General features: G+C 45.0%; 1 protein-coding gene across 2 annotated transcripts in view; it reads right to left on the bottom strand.

Moving 5' to 3' along the window:
- The window catches only part of GPC3 (glypican 3), a 154425-nt gene that overhangs the window by 68278 nt on the left and 66928 nt on the right, over positions 1-19219 (bottom strand). For both annotated transcript variants that reach the window (XM_079318905.1, XM_079318906.1), the window contains exon 3: positions 17481-18175. In XM_079318905.1, the coding sequence (XP_079175031.1) occupies positions 17481-18175 (695 nt within the window). The remainder of the gene's footprint in view (positions 1-17480; positions 18176-19219) is intronic.

Raw genomic sequence — 19219 nt, 5'->3', positions numbered from 1 at the left:
CTGGCAAAACCTATCACACCCTGAGAGAAGAGCAGGTCCAGGATCAAGGCTTTCTCCCAAGGATGCAGAGAGGCACTGAATGGGAGGGGAGGGTCAGAGTGACAGCACAAACAGTGGCAGCACCCAAGAGCTCCAGACAGCAGAGAGACCCTCAAAGTGGGGATGCTTCATCTCCCACCCAGCACTGGAGGGAGCTCAGCCCCTCTGCTCCCAAATCCTGTGCAGGAGCTGCAGCTCAGCTGCATCCTCACAGCCCCACACAGTATCTGGGTATCAAGATACATCAAATCCAGAAGGCTGGAAAAGACCTCTACAATCATCAAGTTAAATCATTGATCACTGACTCCAGCCATCCCTCCTATGTGGGATGAAAACACAAACAGGATTGTCTTAGCTGTGACATGGGACAGCAGAAAAATCTTTACAGATAGGATGCACTGCTCAAACTTTCCACCAAGATTTTACTTATTTATTTATTCAAGTACCAACTAAGCTATTCAGGAAAAAAGCCCAACCCTGCAGCACATCTTGTGAAGTCACAGTGAAATGGTTGTCACCCTTTAGTCAAACAAAAACACGGCTGAGATGTGAACTTAAAATAAAGTGAGTGAAAGTGGCAGTAACAGATTGCCTGCTCATTTGCAGGGGCGGCATCGTGTTCGCTTTTTGGGGGAGGGCAGGATTTCACAAACCATCTGCCAAAGTCTGCTGGGCCACAGGCAGTCCTAGGACAACAGCTCAGAAATCCTATTTCAATCTTTCCCTCTTTTTGAGTCCACACTGCAGGCACAGGAGCACATGAACACAGCTTCCCAGTCTCTTCCTGACCACCACCATTTTAAAGCAGGCTCCACAAAGAAAATAAAAATGCCACTATAGGGCAGTCAGAGAAGGGACAGACACAAGCTCAGACCTTGAGGAGAAACAAGTGTGATGGTTCAGGTCTCCAGGTATTGCTTGCTCTGGCAGGAGCAAGGACAGTCAGCTCCCCAGCACAGTGCTGTGTCTGCAAGAGGGAGAGCAAAAGGAGGGGAGCAACTCTAAACCAAACTTGTATCAAGCAACAGTGTTTAATGTGGTTTCTTCCCACCACACAAACATAAATGTGAAATTCAAAGCAAATTGACAGAACAGAACTGGCTCTTCTCCTCAGGCTCCCCATGCTACCAGGGGGATCATTAATGTACACCAGCCCTTATCTAAAGTATAGTCAGTGTGAGAGATGTGCCTTAATTCAGAACAGGCTGAAATTTGACACATTAAGCCACAAAAAAGTAAATCAAATGCCAGTGTGTTTTCTAGGCAACAAGAGCTGGACTTTGTTTTTAAAAGAATCTGCCAGGCCACTGAAAAACTGCTGCAAGAGGACACCAGGCAAAAAAACCTTCCCAAAGCCCTGAGCTTTTACAAACCCCCAAAGCCACCAACACATAACAGCCAAAGCAAAATTTCCCTGCCCCAGCTCATTAACAAACTCACTAATTAGCTGGTTTAATTAGCCTCCTCCATGTGAGTGTGACCCAGGCCAGGAGGGGAACACTGCCTTCTGAGGAGCAGTGCCCCCAGTCCCACTGCTTTATTCCAGACCTGGGCAGGGCAGGGCTCCCTGCACTGCCCATGGGGAAGCAGCAGCAGCTGCTCCCAGCACCCCTGGGAGCTGCCATGGCTCTGCTTTAGAGGGAATATTGATTTGAGAGGAGCACAGGGACCAGGCTAATGGAGCAGCACTATCAGCCCACTTTAACGCTTCCCCATTAATTTGAGATAAGAGGTGCCTGAGGACTGCAGGGAACGATGCACTGAGAGCAGCCAGCGGCCAGGTGCACCAGGGCTGAGGTGATGCACAGCACTGATCCACGTGGGCACCTGCCAGCCCACAGAAACTGGGATGACTGGGGTTGATGCCCAAAGAAACAGTCACCACAGCAGCAGGTTCTGTGCAAAGCATCACAGCCTCTGTGCAGCTGATGGGCTGCACCAGCCTGGCTATGGCAGGATGGCATTGCTGACACTCCTGAGGCTCCTGATGAACCCACTCTGCTGCCAAGGCACCAGGCAGTGTGGCCACATGGGGCAAAAACATCTTATCTTGTACATCAGCAAGGAAACCCAGGGATGAAAAGATTGGAAAGCAGCACACTGGGATCCTCAGTGCCAATCTGAGCTTTGCTTTTAAGAGTAAGAACATTTTAAAGGTAATTTTCTTGATGATTTAGAAGGGGAAAAAAGACAAAAAAGAAGTAGCTAATCAGTTTCTCGTTGGACAAGAAGAGAGTGCATTAGACACTGTTAGATACCTGCTGCTGCCACTTCTCATTCAGCCCAGGAGCTCCACTCTGCTCTAAAGGAGAGTTTGCTGTATTTGACCTTTGCTTAAACTTTACATGCAGTTTCCATTTGTCTTTTCTATGAACCCTTCTGCTTATAGATTCATTCTCCAGGAAGACACAGCATTTTTTTCCCCTCAAGGGGACGGCCTCATTTTTGAAGATTTCCTCCCACAATCTCCTTTGCTCTCTGGAGTTCACATAAGTCATTTTATACTTATCCATGAGTTTCCTTTGGGAGAAGCCACACATTAAACTGAAAAGAGATTAACTGCTATAATTGATTTGAACACAGCTTCTGAAAGGGTGATTAGCTACAGCAGGCACAGAACATCAAGAGACCACAGACATGCTGTCTTTGGAGGAACCACACTAAACCCCAAGCATCCTTCAGTGATGGAACGCAGTTGGACCAGCGAGGCTGAAAGCCCCAGTAAGGCAGCTGCTTGAATTGCTGCTTCTTCCCCAATCCTTTTAACATCCTGCTCCACCACACATCACAAGTCTTATTAGCATTATAAAGATTGCATTTGTGCCCCGTTTATCTCCAAAGTCACCATAAAAGTGAACCTGAAGTCTATTACTCAAGTGCTGCTACAGAATTCCGCTTAATTAAATTCTAAAGGGCTTAAACCAAAAATATACATTGAGATGATGTGGGATAGAACATAAACTTTTTAATAGTAGTAACCAAGCACATTTACCATTTCTACAGGTGTAATAAAAATGCTAATATATGTTAATGTTTAGTCTGTGGTTAATGTTTTGTCTTGTTAATTTCCCCAGGGCTTTTATTACAGATTTAAATCTGCCACACTGCCCCAGTGATTGCATCTCCTTCCACAAACTCTCAAACCAACCCTGATTAGCAGGAGTGGGGAAACATTTGGTTAGGACAAACACTCTTATTATATGCTTCTAATCATTAGATACATTTTGTCAGGAAGATGGGAAAGAGACAATTCCCAGCTCCCCCATTCTTCTCACAGCAGAAAAATGTGATTATGGGCATAAAAATGAATTTACAAGCCTTTATTTTAGGAAGCACATCATTATTAACTAAGTAATGATTGTTCTTCTGGTTCCAGGCTCTCAAGCAGAAAGAACAAACTGAGTACAGTAACACAGATGTCTTCAATGAACACTCCAACAAAATTCCTCATTAATGGAGTACTAAATGTTATTAATCAGCCCTATAGTATTATGATCTCGATTATTCAGACTGCAAGGATTACATAAGAGACAGCATCCTAACTCACTCATGCAGAGACAGGAATTGCAGGAAGTGACCTACTCTCTGTGCTGAGGAGAACGTTTAATAATGCATCAGCCTTAAATAATGCAACGCTATAATGTGTAAAATGCACACAAACACTAATGCTTAAAATAACAGAGTGCCTGTCACACCAGTGCCCACGGTGACGCCCAACACATGCTGCAAACATGGGTACAAACACCCAGGGACCCTGCAGCCACCAGAGCAGGTTGTGCTGAGGGCCATCAGCACCTGGTTTGAAGAGCAGGTCCTTCAAACTGCTACAGAACCCCAGAGGCATTAAGGAGGCATCTTTCAAAGTAAATATAACTTAATTTTTCCCAGAATGGTTTGGGTTGGAAGGGACCTTAAAGATCATCTGGTTCTAAATCCCAGCTGCCATCCTTCACACAGTGGATCATAGAATACATTGCAGAGGGTCAGGGTGAGAGCAGAACCCTGGGCACAGCGAGGACTGGTGGGACTGGCTCTCAGGGATGTGCCCCACACACAGCCACGAGACAGAGGTGACACAGCTGGCAGCTCTGACACATGGCATGGCCACACCATCACTGTCACCCACAGCCTGCATCAGGATGAGGGTGCACCAGCTCAGCAGGGCAGTGGGAGCACAAGTGCCTTTTCATGGGTTTCAATCCCGGGTGCCAACTGCTGAAGCTGGATGATTTCCACCTGCACTTCCCTCTGCTGTGCCAGGTTCACATGTGCTAAACTGGACAGAGACAACCACTGCAGCTCCAATCACTGCCCCCATCAGCCCATGCCACCCTGTCCCCAGGAGGATGTGGTGGTCAGTGTACCACACGTGCTGCAGCACACAAGGCACCTCCCCAGTGTCCCACACGTCCTGACCCTTGCACTGACCCAGCTTCTCCCTGCCCAGGATGCCCTTTCCCTCAAAGGAGCCATGACCTCAGCTTGAGTCAAGCCCTTTCAAACCCACACAAAATAATGCAAACAAGATGTTTCTCCTCTCTGGCATCCCCAGCATGGAGTGTTTAATCCACCAAAGAAAGCAGCTTTGTGTTCCAGTGAAAGCCTGTTTATTGTTATTTGTAGGTAGAGAGGAAGTCAGACTAAATGATCACAGTTGTTCCTTCTGTCTTTATAATCCATGACATATCATTAAAGCACAACTTCTCAAGTTAGCCTTTCCCTCCAATATTCTTGTTAAGCCCATATTTAACACAGAATTTGGTATTTCAGTTCAGATGGTTGGACCTGAGCAGCAAACCACAGGGCAGGCAGCTGTAGCCCCAACCAAGGCTCAGACCCAACCCAGCCAACCAACTGGGAGAATCAGAAAAAAGGATTTGCTTGATTTTTGGCACACACTTCAGCAGTTTTCTCATGTGGAGACATTTCCTGGAACAGGGCCCTGTAGCATACTAATGCACCATTATGGTTTTAAGTTAGATCTGCACAATCTGATATTTCTTAGACAACCAAACTAAGACTTTATTCTTGGAAGAAGTCAGCCTTGCCTGGAAGGAAGCAGAGAAAAATGGAAGATAGAGCAAAATCCAGAGAAAACCACAACATGTTAGATTGACTAAAGCCAGGCTCAGGAGCAGAACATGGCATCTCCTGTTGTAGTTTCATGGCTAATGAGGTGGCAGAGCAGAGCTGGGGATGGCAGCTCCTGACCCCAGGCTGCTGCTCTGCCTTTGGGACTGATGCCCCCAGGAAGCTGAAGATGCTCCAAACTCAAACAGCTGACTCCAACATTAGCACTGATTCATCCAACCCGACAGAAAATTAGGACTCAAGGTAGCAAAGTCCACTTCTGCTAAGGATGCTAAATACAGTTTAATTATACAACTGCATTCTGTGCATGCTTTAACACACAACTGCTACTATGGGTCCCTAGAAGACCCTCCTATTGCAGGCAATTAAAATCCCATCCCAACAGACTAAGAAACAAGGAATTGGCTTGAGGGACCACCAACTTGAACCAAGATCTTAAAAAAACCCCTCCCTGGGCAAAGCCAGGCACAGGAGAGCTGCAGGCAATCACCATGCACTCGTTATTTTTCCCGTGGGTTAATCTGTTTCCTTGGCAGATTTCTGTGGGTTTTAATGCTGCACCGTGTTTGTGCCTAGGGCACTACAGACAGGAACAGTCCCAGAGAAACAAATTCCTAGCAGCTGAATTTAGAGAGGGAAAACAGATACCTGCCATCAGTCTGGAACACAAGCCAGAGCCAGAGCCTGTAGCAGGGTATTTAACAGCAGCCGTGTCAGCTGGGTTGCAAATGTGGTCAATACCTACCAGTCTCTCTTCCCCCCTGCAGCCACGAGCCCAGATTCAATTATTCTTTCAGAAATACTCCGTTAAATAATTAAAAAGTTACTGCATTACTTTTCCCCTTTTTTTTCCCCTTAAAGCAGACCACTTCAGTTTTGGAAGTATAAAGCCATTATAATGTGTCAGCTAGCAATTAGCTACTGTACACTGTTTATTCTTTAATATAATCTTTGAGTAGAAGGGCAATATTCTCAGAAACGCAGCATTAACTTGTTCCTCAATGACTTTAATATGGCTCTTTTCAAATTACTGCTCATAAAATCTAAGGGAAGAAAAATTTACTGATGATATCCCATCTCCTTAATTAGATCTCTCTCTCTTTCAGCAATCCAATAGAAAGTGTAATATTTATTTAAAATAAAGCACACAGGGCTTACCACTAAAGCTGCTGTAACTGGTGATATCAAAACAAGCAGGTAAAAGGCAATTCCTGTTTTGCAGCCTGCACAGACCATGCTCACAGGTACACTCAGTTTTTCAGATTTATATTTCAATAAATACTCATACTGAAGCCACCCCAAAGGTTTTTACACCACTAAGTACTTTTTGCTATAAAATGTCCTTCTCCCTTCCTCTGGTGAATGGAAACCCTTCCTACCCCAAAGGCTTTGGTGTCAAAATTGTTTGACACCAAAATGGTGTCACCATTCCTCCCCACTCACCATCACCCTACCTATTTTAACTTTCAGATAGGAATAATCCCCCCAGCAGCAACTTTTTCCTCCCTCCATCCACCTTTCTCTTTCCAAACACCAGTCTCTGCTAAGACAACAAGGCTGGAGCCAACAAAACTCTCCAAATAATTTCCACAGTTAAGCTGCTAAATTTCTTCAGCAGAAAAATTACAAGTGTTTGTTTTCCAGCAAAGCTCAGAACAATCTCACTTGTTACACAGCTCCTGGCAAGGGTAACAGGAAGCTTTCCCCATGACCATGCCATGGACCTCCCCAGTGAAAGAAAGAGAAGTACAGTCATTATCATTAAGGGAAAATGGTAAAAATATCTCCATGCAGCAGAGATTAGCTGCTGGTAAAATTAATCCATTCAAGGCCAACAGAAGGCTTGGGAAGGCCCTATGTTATTTTTTAGCTTTTTAAAATTTTTTTTTACTTCATCTGTTGATTTTTTTCTTAGTTTTGAAGATACCAGATCCATAGCAATTTTTTCTCCCTGACAGTCAGGACTAACCTAATCCAGTTAAGGGTCAGCACCAAGATAATATACCCAAAACATGGCAAACAAGGTAAAAAGGCTCCCATTAGATTTTTGCTCAATAAAGGAATTGCATTTTTTCCCAAAGACAAAAAAGCCTTATTGAAAATGTAAATCATTCTTTTCTATAAAGATATAAATATCCACAGGGCTTTTTTGAGACTTTGTTGTAAGATATCTTGTTTTTACATGTACTGTGGTTAGAACAATTGAATTACAGAATGACTTACAACATTAGATTAGTTTCTGCCTGATTGAGAATATCTTTATAATGGAAATCGGTGTGCACTTTTAACCTTGTTACAATGCTATATGTCTGATTAATGTAATAAAGGGACTCATTCAACAATAGCTTTGGCAGACAGAAATTAAATTAATTCGACTTTATCACAACATCTTTATTAACAGCATCAAATGGAGGACCAGTATTTGATTATGAGAAGTGAATTCCAATAAACTGATATACAACAATTCCAAAATGAGCTAGGAGAAGCATTAGATGGGGAAAAAAAATTGACTAAACACTTGTAATGCATTTTTGTTTATCATCATTACTTTCCACTCACCTTGCAAGTCACAAGCTGGGCATTTCCCCAACTCATAAAAGATAAGATAAAACATCTTGCACCAAAATCTACAGGTGGAGAGATATTAAATTTCCTTCTGGCTCCAAACAATGGGAAGTGCATGAAGCAAGGCTCAGAGATGACCTTCCTGGATGTTCTTTAGCCTCTGCTGGGCAGACTCTTTTGTGCCCATTTTGGCCTCATGGTGACATTTTGCTCACCAGAGCCACCCCAGCATCACCTCCCTCATCCCCACTGCCCCCAGGTTCCCTCTGCTCCACGGATTTTGGGCCATCCCTCAGGGAGGAGGCAGAGGATGCATGACTTGGGTACCTACAGAAATACCTGCACTCTGGAGAGCAGCAGCAGGAGGTTCATTTGTACAGTGATACAGATCAATATGTGCAATCCAGGAGTTAATAAGCTTTAGAAAGACATAACTTAGAGCACATCAGTCACCCCCAAGTCATCCCCAGCAACCACCCAGCTCTCCAGGTGGCTCTCTCCAGGTCACTGGCTCAGAGCATCCTCAACCCTTGCCAGTAGCACGAAGAGAGTTGGGTGTGAAAAGTGATTAGGTTAGAAAGTTACACCTGCATAAAGAATTGCAAAATTTGCCAAGAGCTGCCTCGCTTTTTCTTTTCTTTTTAAACGGAAATAACTCTGCCCAAGTAGCTGTAGGCTATCAGCACAGCTTTCTGCAGCCAGCCTGTTCCTACTTAAACAAATCTTTGGAAGAATAATGCAGTTAGCAGCAAACTTCACCTACTGAAAGCAGGCTCTGTGCCCTCGGGGGCTCATTAGTGGGGCAACACAACAAGTAGGGATGGAAAAGGCCACCAGTTCTTTTTGCAGTAGCCTGGTAAGGCAGGGAGGACCCAGCAATGAGGGGTGCACTGCTGCTGCAGATGGATGAAAAATCTGCCTCAATCTTTTGTTGATTTTTATTTTTTTTCCCCAGCAACACGTATTTAGCATCTTTCATGCCTGGTACCTCAAAGCCACTTTACAAAAAGATGCAAAAATGATATAATTCACAGCACCACACACGGGCAGAGAATTCAAAATGAAGCAAAGCACTCATTGCAACGCAGCCCCTCATCCTCTCCAGCAGAAAACAAAACACCTCTGCTCCGCCCGTGCAGCTCTGGGCACTACTCCTGCTTTGCTGAGGGTCTCTTTCAAGTTTCTGGTTTGTTCTTGGCTCATTCATCAGCATTGCTAATGGGAGAGATAGTTGTGGTTTTAAGGCAGCAGCACTCCCGGGGGTTTCTGTCACTGGAAGTAAACTCAGTGCTGCTCAGATGAAGGATGCCCGGTGAATGACCCCAGACCCAGGCCTGGCTGCAAACTGCAGCAAGGATAATGAGGCCAAAAGAGGGTTTAGTGAAAAGCACACAGAGATGGATATTGGTGAGCACAACGCTGCTGTGGCAAAGCAAGGATAAAAATCTTCAGGAAAGGAAATGGGCCAGAAGGTATTTTGCTAATAAAGCATCTATGTTAATAGGGGTTGCAGGAGGCTGCAGCAATTTGGGACATGTCTGCAGGGCTGATGCTCAGGGATTTAATCTCTCTGGTAAAAGAAAGATAGATGTGTGGGCAGTTTTAACAGAGAATTCCACAGGCAGCTGCACCATCCCACAGTAAGTGTGCAGGCAATGGCACATCTGGAGGGACCGAGTTAAATAAGAATAAAGGCAGCTCATGCCATGGATATCACTTCTCTGCAGGCTCCTCAGAACCCAGGGGGATCAGCCCACACTTAAGTCTCCTCTTTCTGTCAAGCACCAGCTTGCAGCATCCTTCAGGTAAACCAAACCCAAATCTCAGCAGGCACCCAGAGCATGAGGCTGGCTTAAATGAAGGGAGTTCAGCTGCAAAGCCCTTGCAAACACAGTCCTAGTGAAAGGGCTGTGCCCCAGCCCTCCCCTTTCAGAGGGGCAGCTCCTCCCTGGCCAGAACTCTCCTGCAGTTTTTGGTGCAGATGAAGCCTCAAGACACCCAGAGGGAACTTTCTGATGCTGTGATCTTTGGTTCAGAATGAAACTCAGGTTTTTTCTGCTTAAATCCAATTTATTTCAAGACCTCCCATTATGTCCTTGACCATTACAATTTATTAAAAAATTCAGACAGCCTGAAATTCCCAATCTTGAAGCTCAGAAGTGAAGAAACAGGCACCCCATTAAATCCCCTCCTGCAATGCTATGCACGGCAGCTCCCTCCTCTCCTGCATCCCAAAGCATCCCAGGTCCAGCACTGATGGGAGCCAGGGAAAAGAAAAGAGATGAGAAAAAAAGAAGCTGTTCTGTGCAGTGAAGAAAGCTGCAAAACATTGCAAAGCTGTGTACTCTCATTTCCAGCTGTTAAGGCTGTATCCTGCCCCACTAACTCTTTGTACTGCTGCCAGGGCATCTCAGAACCAAATATCCTTTTAAACACTCAGCAGCCAGTTGCAAAGCAACAAATTAGCTCCTCCACTAAACAAGGAACACACCAAGCCACGGGACATGCAGACAGCTACACAGAAGCAGCAATTAATCTGCACGAGGCCTTTAGGCTTGCTCTGACTTCAGCCTGGAGAAGATGCAAGGCATCCCATCACACAGAAACCTGCCTGCATCTCACTTGCAATGCAGCCAACACATGATCTGAAGGGAGAGCAAGCCAGGCTCAGTGGGTGCTCTATGATACTCCCACCCATAAAATGCAGCAGCTTTAAAAAGCTCTTTTTAAGCTGCAGAGCACTGGGGATGAAGGTGCCACCAGCTGAGAGATCTGTCTCAAGACTGAAGTCAACAAACAGACCCAAGTGATCTTCAGTGAAAAGTTGTGCTGGACATCAAACATGCTGTCAGAGGATGCTCCATGTGCTGTGTGTGCATGCAGGGAAAAAGGGGCACTGCCAGCAGCTACCTTCTATTTTTTATTTTAAAAAAAAAGGCCTCACTGCGAATTCCCTTGAAACGGCACATCTCAGATGCTAGAACATGTCCAGTTAAAAGGAGAAAAGGAGAAAAAATAAGAGCATCATATAAAAATTTACAAATAGAAGCAAAATAAAATGCTATTTTTAAATCAAACCTCTGCTGATGCCCAGTGCCACCTCCTCTGGCTTTGCAGTGACAGATTTGAGCATCACTGGCCACTGTTCCCACCCAGCAGCTCTGCAGAGCCCCACACTCAGTCTGCCTCATCCAGACCCAGTTCAGTGGTAAACTGACTCAAATCCTTGCCATGCCAGCAGGGCAGGCAGGAGGGCAAACAGTGTGCCACTGTGCCCACACTGGAAAAGAACAGCCCTGACCAAAGATGTGCTACCCTACATCCTCACAGGCAAAGTTTTGCTAGCAGTGAACTAATTAATTAATTGTGACACCAGTGGTCTCCCTCCCCAGGCCAGACAAGAGGTGAAATTTTCACTAGGTGAGAATAACCTGAGTCTCACTCCCCTGGAGAGGAAAGTGATGGTCAAGAGCATTCATGCCAAAGTCCCTTCCAAGAATGAGATGCAGGCCCATAATTTGCTACTGTATATTTGAATACTAAACCAGAAATTTAAGTCCTGTGCCAAAATAGCTGACATTGTGATAAAGCTGATACAGCCAAAATTGTTGATATTGGGTTATAAAATGCAGGCATGAATAACTTTTGCCCTTATTCTTTTGGCACCAGCCAAGCCACCAACTTGGGGATTTCTAGCTCAAAATCAACACCTCGAAATTCAGTGCTTTTTCATATGCTTCCCCAAGTGTCAAAAAAATCTTTACTCCCTGAAACCTCTTCAGATAACTAATCTCAGTACTCCCAAGGTCTTTTCACAGGATTGGGAGTACTGCTGATACTGCCCTCATAATAAGGTTTATTTTCATCCTGCAGGGGGAACAGATGCTTGCTTTAACACATTTATCAGGCACCTTACACTGCCTATCACAAAATGAATAACAAAATACACAATACACACACCTTGGGATAGTTCTGAGGAGGTGTGAGATCACTGAAAAGCAGAACTTCACCTGTATTTCCAGCTTTAAGTGAAAAATGGAGCTAGCTACCAGTGAGTATTAGAGAATAGCCTGAGGATTAAACTTTGCCAATAAAGAACTTGAAAATACAGAGGCTGTACATCCAGCTGACTCTCCCAGGAGAGATGCCAACAAAAAGCAACCCACATTAAAAGTACAAAGAAAGCGATCTCGGTGTCTCAGAGGGAAGGACTTTGCAAACAGCTCTGTAATTTCAAAGCTTTCCCCACAAATCTCTTGCCAGCTCTAGTACAGACAGAAAAATCCATTAGCAGATAGGAAAACTCACCAGAGCTCCCTGCCAGTGCAGCCTGCTGAGCAAAGCAGCTTCCAGCAAGTCACCAGGTGAGGTGGCCCCAAAAGCAGCTCCTGGGCAGTGTTTGGGGAAAAGCAGCCTGGCATCACTGTGCTGATAAATGTACTAACTCACTGTCTATGGAAACAGGAGATAATTTCATTCCTGGGTGCCAAGAGCCCCTTTATTCACATATTCCTAGTTTTCAACTCTGTGTATCTGCTGGAACTGCTATTTTGAACGCACACTGCAGCAATGTTCCTGTGGTGCTACCATCAACCAAAGTACCTGGTTATCTTTACAACAAGCTCATGAACTCCCTGCCAGCACTCCATAAAAATCTAGGGAAGCAAAGATCCAGTTCTCCTGACTCTGAGGCTTCCCAAGGCCATCAGAGCTGTGTTCACACCAAGCACTGTCCCTGAGCCAGGTGAGGTGAGCACTTCAGCTTTGGGAGAGCATCAAACCCAGCCTGCACAATGGCATCACCTGCAAAGCAGCACAGCTGTATAACCTAGTTAACCCAGAAATAAACAGTCTTTTAAAGGTGTTTGCATGAAAGTAAAGCAGCAGGGATCTGCTCACAGGACAAGCACTTTGGGAATTGCATGCTGTTCCCATAAAGCACTGGCACCTTTCTGCTTCCCTCTTTCTGATGAGTGCAAGTGGTTGAACAATGCTCTGGTTAATTTTGCAATTTAATAGGATTTCCTAGAAACTCAGACATCAGTTCTGAGTGGAAATAAAAAATACTTTGCTGAGCTCCCTGCTCTTTCCTTCCTAGGCAATGCTCTGCAGGTAGAGCTGCCAAATGACTGCAAGGGGAGCAGCAGGGGCTGGGCAGCTGGGTTGCATCAAAAATGGGGATGCAGCAGGTTGAGGGAGGGGATTCTGTCCCTTTGCTCCACTCCAGTGAGACCCCACTTGGAGTATTTCCTCCAGGTCCAAGGCCCCCCAAGATAAGAAGGACATGGACCTGCTGGAGTGAGGGTGATAAGATAGATCAGAGCATCTCTGCTTGTAATTCCAATAACAGAGAAAGAATTAACTTTTAGAGGTGATGGGGTTGAATATTTAATTAAGTTTATTTGTACTGCATCTCTCCCAGTTGTCTTGGCTTGTGGTAAAAAAGCACAGACTCACTAAAGTCATTCTTCCCTACACTCATGATTAAAATACCTACAAGAGGTGGACATTCTAGGCAGATTTTCAACCAGGGAAAAGATAGTAGATTAGAAAATTAATATAGATATAGGCCTAGACAGCAGTTTTTCCCAGTGTGCCCTGAGATTCAGCCTCCTTGATAAAGTATTTTAATAGCAGGTTTTAGGGGTGAAGTTTTTAAGCAGACAAATTGTAGAAATAATAAAGCCCTAACACACACCACAGCTGAAAAATTAGCCACTAAAGCAAGGCTTGGGATGGGAACTGTTTACTGCCACATTACTGAATTCACTCTTCTGCAGTGCTGTTTACAGACCTGGAACAACACACAGCTCCCATTTAAATGCATGCCTGGAGGCACAGCTTCCAAAAGCACATTTACAGCACTAGGACTTCCTCCTCTTGGGGACTGCAGAGCTCCTCAGGAACCTACCTGGAGGCTCTGCAACACCTCTGGAGCTCAGGTTCATGTGCCAGGTCTGCTCCAAGCACTAATGGGTCCAGCTCTGTGTGTGAGTGCCCACACCCAGCCTGGGGTGGGTGCCAAGGGGGAATAAGGAACAACCACATGGAAAAAAGATGCTCAGGCAGGTAACACGTCTGAGGATCTGAAATACCAGGAGGGAAAACCATTTCTGCAGAAATGCTGCCAACTCTGTGAAAAACAAAAGAAGCCCAAAGGACAGGCAAGTGCAGTAGAGTTGTTATTCATGGTATAATCACTAAGGGCATGGAAGATAAATTTTCCGTAATTCCAGAGGATTTTAATGACAATTAAATAACCTGTCATTATTCTTAATACCATGCAGGTGAGCTGTGCCTACAGAAACAGTGGTGGCCAAGGTCAGTAATAAAAGAGGTCAATATGAGAAGCCAGAGTGAGTATAAAAATCCACATTTTCAAGCACAACCCCTGTGGCAGTTCATACTTTGGTGTCCAAAAACAATCATATTTACAGAATAACAGTAAATATAACTGTTTGCTTCCAGGTATATTCTTTGAAACTCAACATGTGCTGATAAGTTTAACAGAGAAACTTTCATCATACCACAGCTAAATAAAAAAACTTGTATTCAATCATTTACAAAGTGATATCTTACCAAGATATTTACCCCAGGTTACCCCAGGTCCTGATGCAGCTCAGCTATTAGAGTCAGCCCTCTGCAATACTGTAGTTAAGACTGTCAGTGTCATTATTGCCTTATTTCTCCACTGAACAGCTCATAGCCTCATTTGTTAAAAAAAAAAAAAAAAAAAGCTGCTCTGGGCTGAGGTATGACATAAAACCTTAACTGAGAAACATCAGTGTTTCAAAAACAAACTTCAAATGGCCCAGTGGCCTTTTTTAGAGACAACTGCCTGGCAACTTACTTGTTTGGCTTGGATTTTTCCTTCTTCACTCCAATAACACAAAAATGTCTCTAGAGCAAATAAACTAATCACTGAAGTATTAAATAATCAAGAGGAGTTATGTTTAAGTAAGTACCTAGCTGCACATGACACTAATGAACTCCAACAGCTTTACCAAGCACAAAAGCACTGAATGGATTGTAATGCCCAGTAATTTTTTATGGTAAAGGAAGTCAGTTTATGTTCTGGTTTGGCAGAAGATGGGCAGATTGTAGCTCTACTGCTTTGTGTTGACTTTAGTGGCACTCCCTCTACTTGTCCTCCCACAAACATTCTCTGCAGACAGATCAAGGTGTCAATACAGTAATATAAGGGACACTCATGTTTGTTTACTGTACACAGGGACATCTCCAAGAAAAAGTCATTTCTATTGTTGTGCCAATAAAATAAAGATATGAGAGAACAAATCCTTTCAGGACCCTGCAGCAATGGCCAGGTCTGTGCTCACAAAATCTGGCACACAGGCCACAGGCACAATGTTTGTGCTCTGCCTTAGCACCTGCAAGCACGGTGGGTTCACTGATGAAAAATATGTTGAGTGCTTTTGCTCACAGTTGAATATGTCAATGAATCTTTTGATATTAAACATGCTCACTCTACATACAGAAGAAAGTTCTGTTTCTTACTGCTCTGGAAAAGCCAACTGGGCTTAGAGTTGAGCTGGGTTTTCTCTCATTATCAGCTGTAACATGAATTCTCCATCTCACCTAAACTCAAGGTAAATCTACAGTTACATCTCTGCTGCTCTGCTGCTCCAGAGAGGGTTGACTGATGGTTCTGATGGGATAACAACTTCCCCTGGCTTCATGGCAGCAGAGCTGCTGCTCCTGACCACCAGCTGGAACCTCCCTGCACAGGTAGTGCTTGGCAGGCTGCTGTAAAACTGATTTTCTGCAGAAAGGGACTCAGGTTGAAAGCCTGCACGGTACCCTGGAGCTTAACATGCTGCCCACCTGTCCAGGTGACCAACACCCAGCCCAGCCACAGACTCCTCCTGGTCACTGCAACACCAGAGCACCCAATTCAGAATAATTTGGTCCCTAAACCCATTATAATCAGAGGAGAAAGGTTGTTCCATGTGAACCAAACTGCCTGGGGTGGGGAACCACCAGAGTGCTACCACATCATCTCAGAGGCTGCACAAGTGTGGTGGCTGAGCAAAGCCAGCACAGAGAACAGCACAAAGTGCTGCTGGCTTAGTGCCACACAGCTCAAAGCCCATAAGCTGATGCATTTCCATGGTCCCCCCTAAAAAAGATAAGTTACTTACAGTGCAAGTAGTGCAGTGACCTACATAAACACAGATTTTTTGTAAACAGGAGTCAGGAATGGCAGGAACAAGCAGCTAACAGGGAAACAGTGTCAGATTTTAATAATCTTTGGCTTTAAGCAAATTATTACAACATTCCAGCACCTTTGCCCCATCCCCAACTCTTCCCTACCTACATGGAGCAGATCAGTTGTGTCTCAAGAAAAATCTCTGCAGAACAAGGATTGTATTATCACACTATCTTAGTCCTTGGTGTTCAAAGGGAGCAGCAGAATAAGATAGCCTCAGAATAAGATAGCTTTCAGAATAAGATAGCCTCAGTTTCTCAGGAGGCTCAGACTCCCACAATGTGTTTTTAAAGAGTCAAGTAAAAATAAGAAATAATCTCATTAAATGCAGCCCAAAACTGGAACAAGTTACTAAAAGATGGAGAATCAGCACTACTTTGGTAAATCAGGCAATGCTACAGCACATGTCTCCGCTTGGTATGTATTTGGAGACACATTTTTGTGATGCTAAAGGAGGCAGGGGACACCTGGAGAGCAAGACCAGCCATTCAGAGCTACCCAGGGCAAGCACAGCACTCAGGGAAAACTGAAGATGTTGAGACATCTCAGCTCCCAACCTCACATCAAAGGGCGAGTCCAGACCCTTCTGCTCTGACAAACCTGAAAAGAGGCAAAGCTCTTAATGGAAACCCAAGCCCTGCAAATATGTCTCGGGTTGCAATACAGGATGTCACCAGAAATGTGCATCCTATCACCATCTGTTGAAAGCAGGTGGGGCAGTGACCCTTATCTTCATGGGAGATATCTTCTGTTAACGGGCCATGTCCTAAAACCAGCTGGGGCAATCATCTTTATCTTTTCCACAACCCATCCTCCCTCCAGAAGATATCTGCTGCTGGCTGTTAAAATTACATCATCCCACTGGGAGATGCTCCAGCCAGGGCAGGAGCCAAGCCTTTCCCACCCAGAGAAAAACTGAGATTTGGAACACCAGAGCAGCCTTTTTCATTGGATTCCAGGGGAAAGCCAGACCTTTCCACATCATCCCTGGACCTTCAGAGAAAACTGCACCTTCTCCAGGAGCACTGCTCCAGCTGAACCACATCTGCCACTGCAGGAGGATGCAGCCACCATTGAATGGGACTGCTGCCAACACCCTGACTGACTGACAGGTGTCAGCTTGGATTCTGACTCTGTCAGTGTTGGGATTGTTCTTTACAATACTGTATTTCTATTTTAATTTTCCTAGTAAAGAACTGTTATTCCTAATTCCCATATCTTTGCCTGAGAGCCCCTTAATTTCAAAATTATAGTAATGTGGAGGGAGGGGGTTTACATTCTCCATTTCAAAAAGAGGCTCCTGCCTTTCTTAGCAGACACCTGTTGTTCAAACCTGGACAAAACACCAGTTTCAAATGCTACCAAAAAGATTTTTGAAAGATTAGAGCGGGGTGGAAAGGTGTCGGTAATTGGCGCATTTGGGTTTTGCTGGCAGGAGGAAAGGGACAGCTTGGTTTCAAGAACAGAGTTTGTGCACATGCCACAGCAGAGAGCCTGGGGAAGAGCAGAGAGCCTGGGGAAGTGCAGAGAGCCTGGGGAATTGCAGAGAGCTACTCACAGCTGTGGAGAGCTTCCCTTCGTTCTTCTGCACGTGGACGATGGCATCGCGCACCACGGAGAACAGGCTCAGCAGGACATGCTCCATGTCGTAGATGCCACGCATGCCTCTGGCCAGCCCCTCCAGAGACCCAATGTACTCCTTCCAGAGGTGATGGATCTCCAGGACACCTGCCAGGCACCCCTGCATCACGGCCCCACAGTAGCTGGCACAGGGCTTGGCCAGCAGCAGCCCCTGGCAGTGGGAGCAGTACCACATCCTCAGCAGCGCCCGCCCGCAGTCCTTGCTGAATTTCAGGTGGTCAGTAGTGTTTATCACCTCGATGCCCAGGTTCAGAGCCTGCAGAAAGACTCGTGTGGCCTGCAGGGACTTGGACACCTGTGTCATCATGGTCTTTGGGTAGCTCCCGAAGACTTTGAGGTCCTTTCTGGCCACCCGCAGACACTCAGTCATTTCCACAGAGGGATCGGGGGAGCCAGGATTAATCAAGTGAGAGTAAACCAAAGGGAATAAACTGTCAAAAAATTCATTTATCATGTCATTGACACGGATGTCAGAACCCAGTATGTACAGTGAGATATCAGTAAAAAGTTCTCCAACAAATTTAAGAGCCTTGGGCCCCATGCTCTGGTAGTAGGTCCTGAACATGCTGTTGGTGAAGTTTCTTGCATGCCGCACTACAATTTCGAAGGCTTCTGCAAAACAGAACAACAACAACAAAAAGAAATGTTACTAAGAGATGGTGAGCTGAGAAACAGGGAGGATAATGTTCTACCACAGCACTGCTGCCAGGGCTGGTCCCATCCTGCCTGCCTTGGGTCAAACACCTGCTGGCCATGCCAGCTGCAAAACACCAGCATCAGCAATTCCAGGGGAAATGCATAAATTCTTTAAACAGAAACTACATTTCAAAATGGCAAAAAAACCCTATGATCTAGTTAACATTTCAGCTTTTAAAGAAAATATTGATTCAAGAAAAGGGCTAGACTGCAATTTCTTTCTCTCCCCCCTTTCATATTGATTTGAAATTAACAGGAATTCTATCTCCAGACTTAATTTAAGGCAGAGATAAATGTTTGACAAACTGTACAGTGTTTAAAATCAGGAAACAGTAAATGCTGACATTCCATTATGAAAAGGAAAACATTTATAGGAGTTTAATCACAGACAATATTCTGACTCAACCCCAAGCAGTGCACCAAGTGTCCTCAGAGCCACTGGAAAAGGCCCCACAGTGCTGCAGTTTTCCCAAATGCACCAGGCTCACTTCAGCTGCAGATCCAGTGTTTAATTTGCCATGGATGTGAGGTGTTTTGCTGTCCAAAGGGATGCTGAAGCCAGTGGTGCCACATCCACCTTTGGGTGCCCAGCCAGGAACACTTCCATACATATCAGGCTGTCCCACACTGTCCCGTGAAATTCAAGTTTTAGAGAGAGATTGTAATTTTTTTAGGAAAAACCACAGTGCATTTTCCCATCTCTACCTTCAAAGACTTTAGGACTTTCAGCCCACATCTCCTCCACAAGGTGAGCAGAGAAGCCCCCAGAGTCACTGCACAGTTATTCCTTTAATTATAGCACTCCTCATCAGGAGGCTTCCAAAATGTCCATACCCCACTATATAAGGAGAACATACCTATGCACACACCAGTTTGTATCTTAAAGCATTAGAAGGGGAGGCCATCAGTGCAAACTAAAGTCTTTGGCCAGCTTGTTCTACCAGCCTGTAGGGTACTATT

The sequence above is a fragment of the Erithacus rubecula genome (genome assembly GCF_903797595.1).
Source record: "Erithacus rubecula genome assembly, chromosome: 15".
Lineage (NCBI taxonomy): Eukaryota > Metazoa > Chordata > Aves > Passeriformes > Muscicapidae > Erithacus > Erithacus rubecula.
The sequence above is the reverse complement of the archived record's forward strand: the minus strand, read 5'-3'. Positions and strand labels throughout refer to the sequence as shown.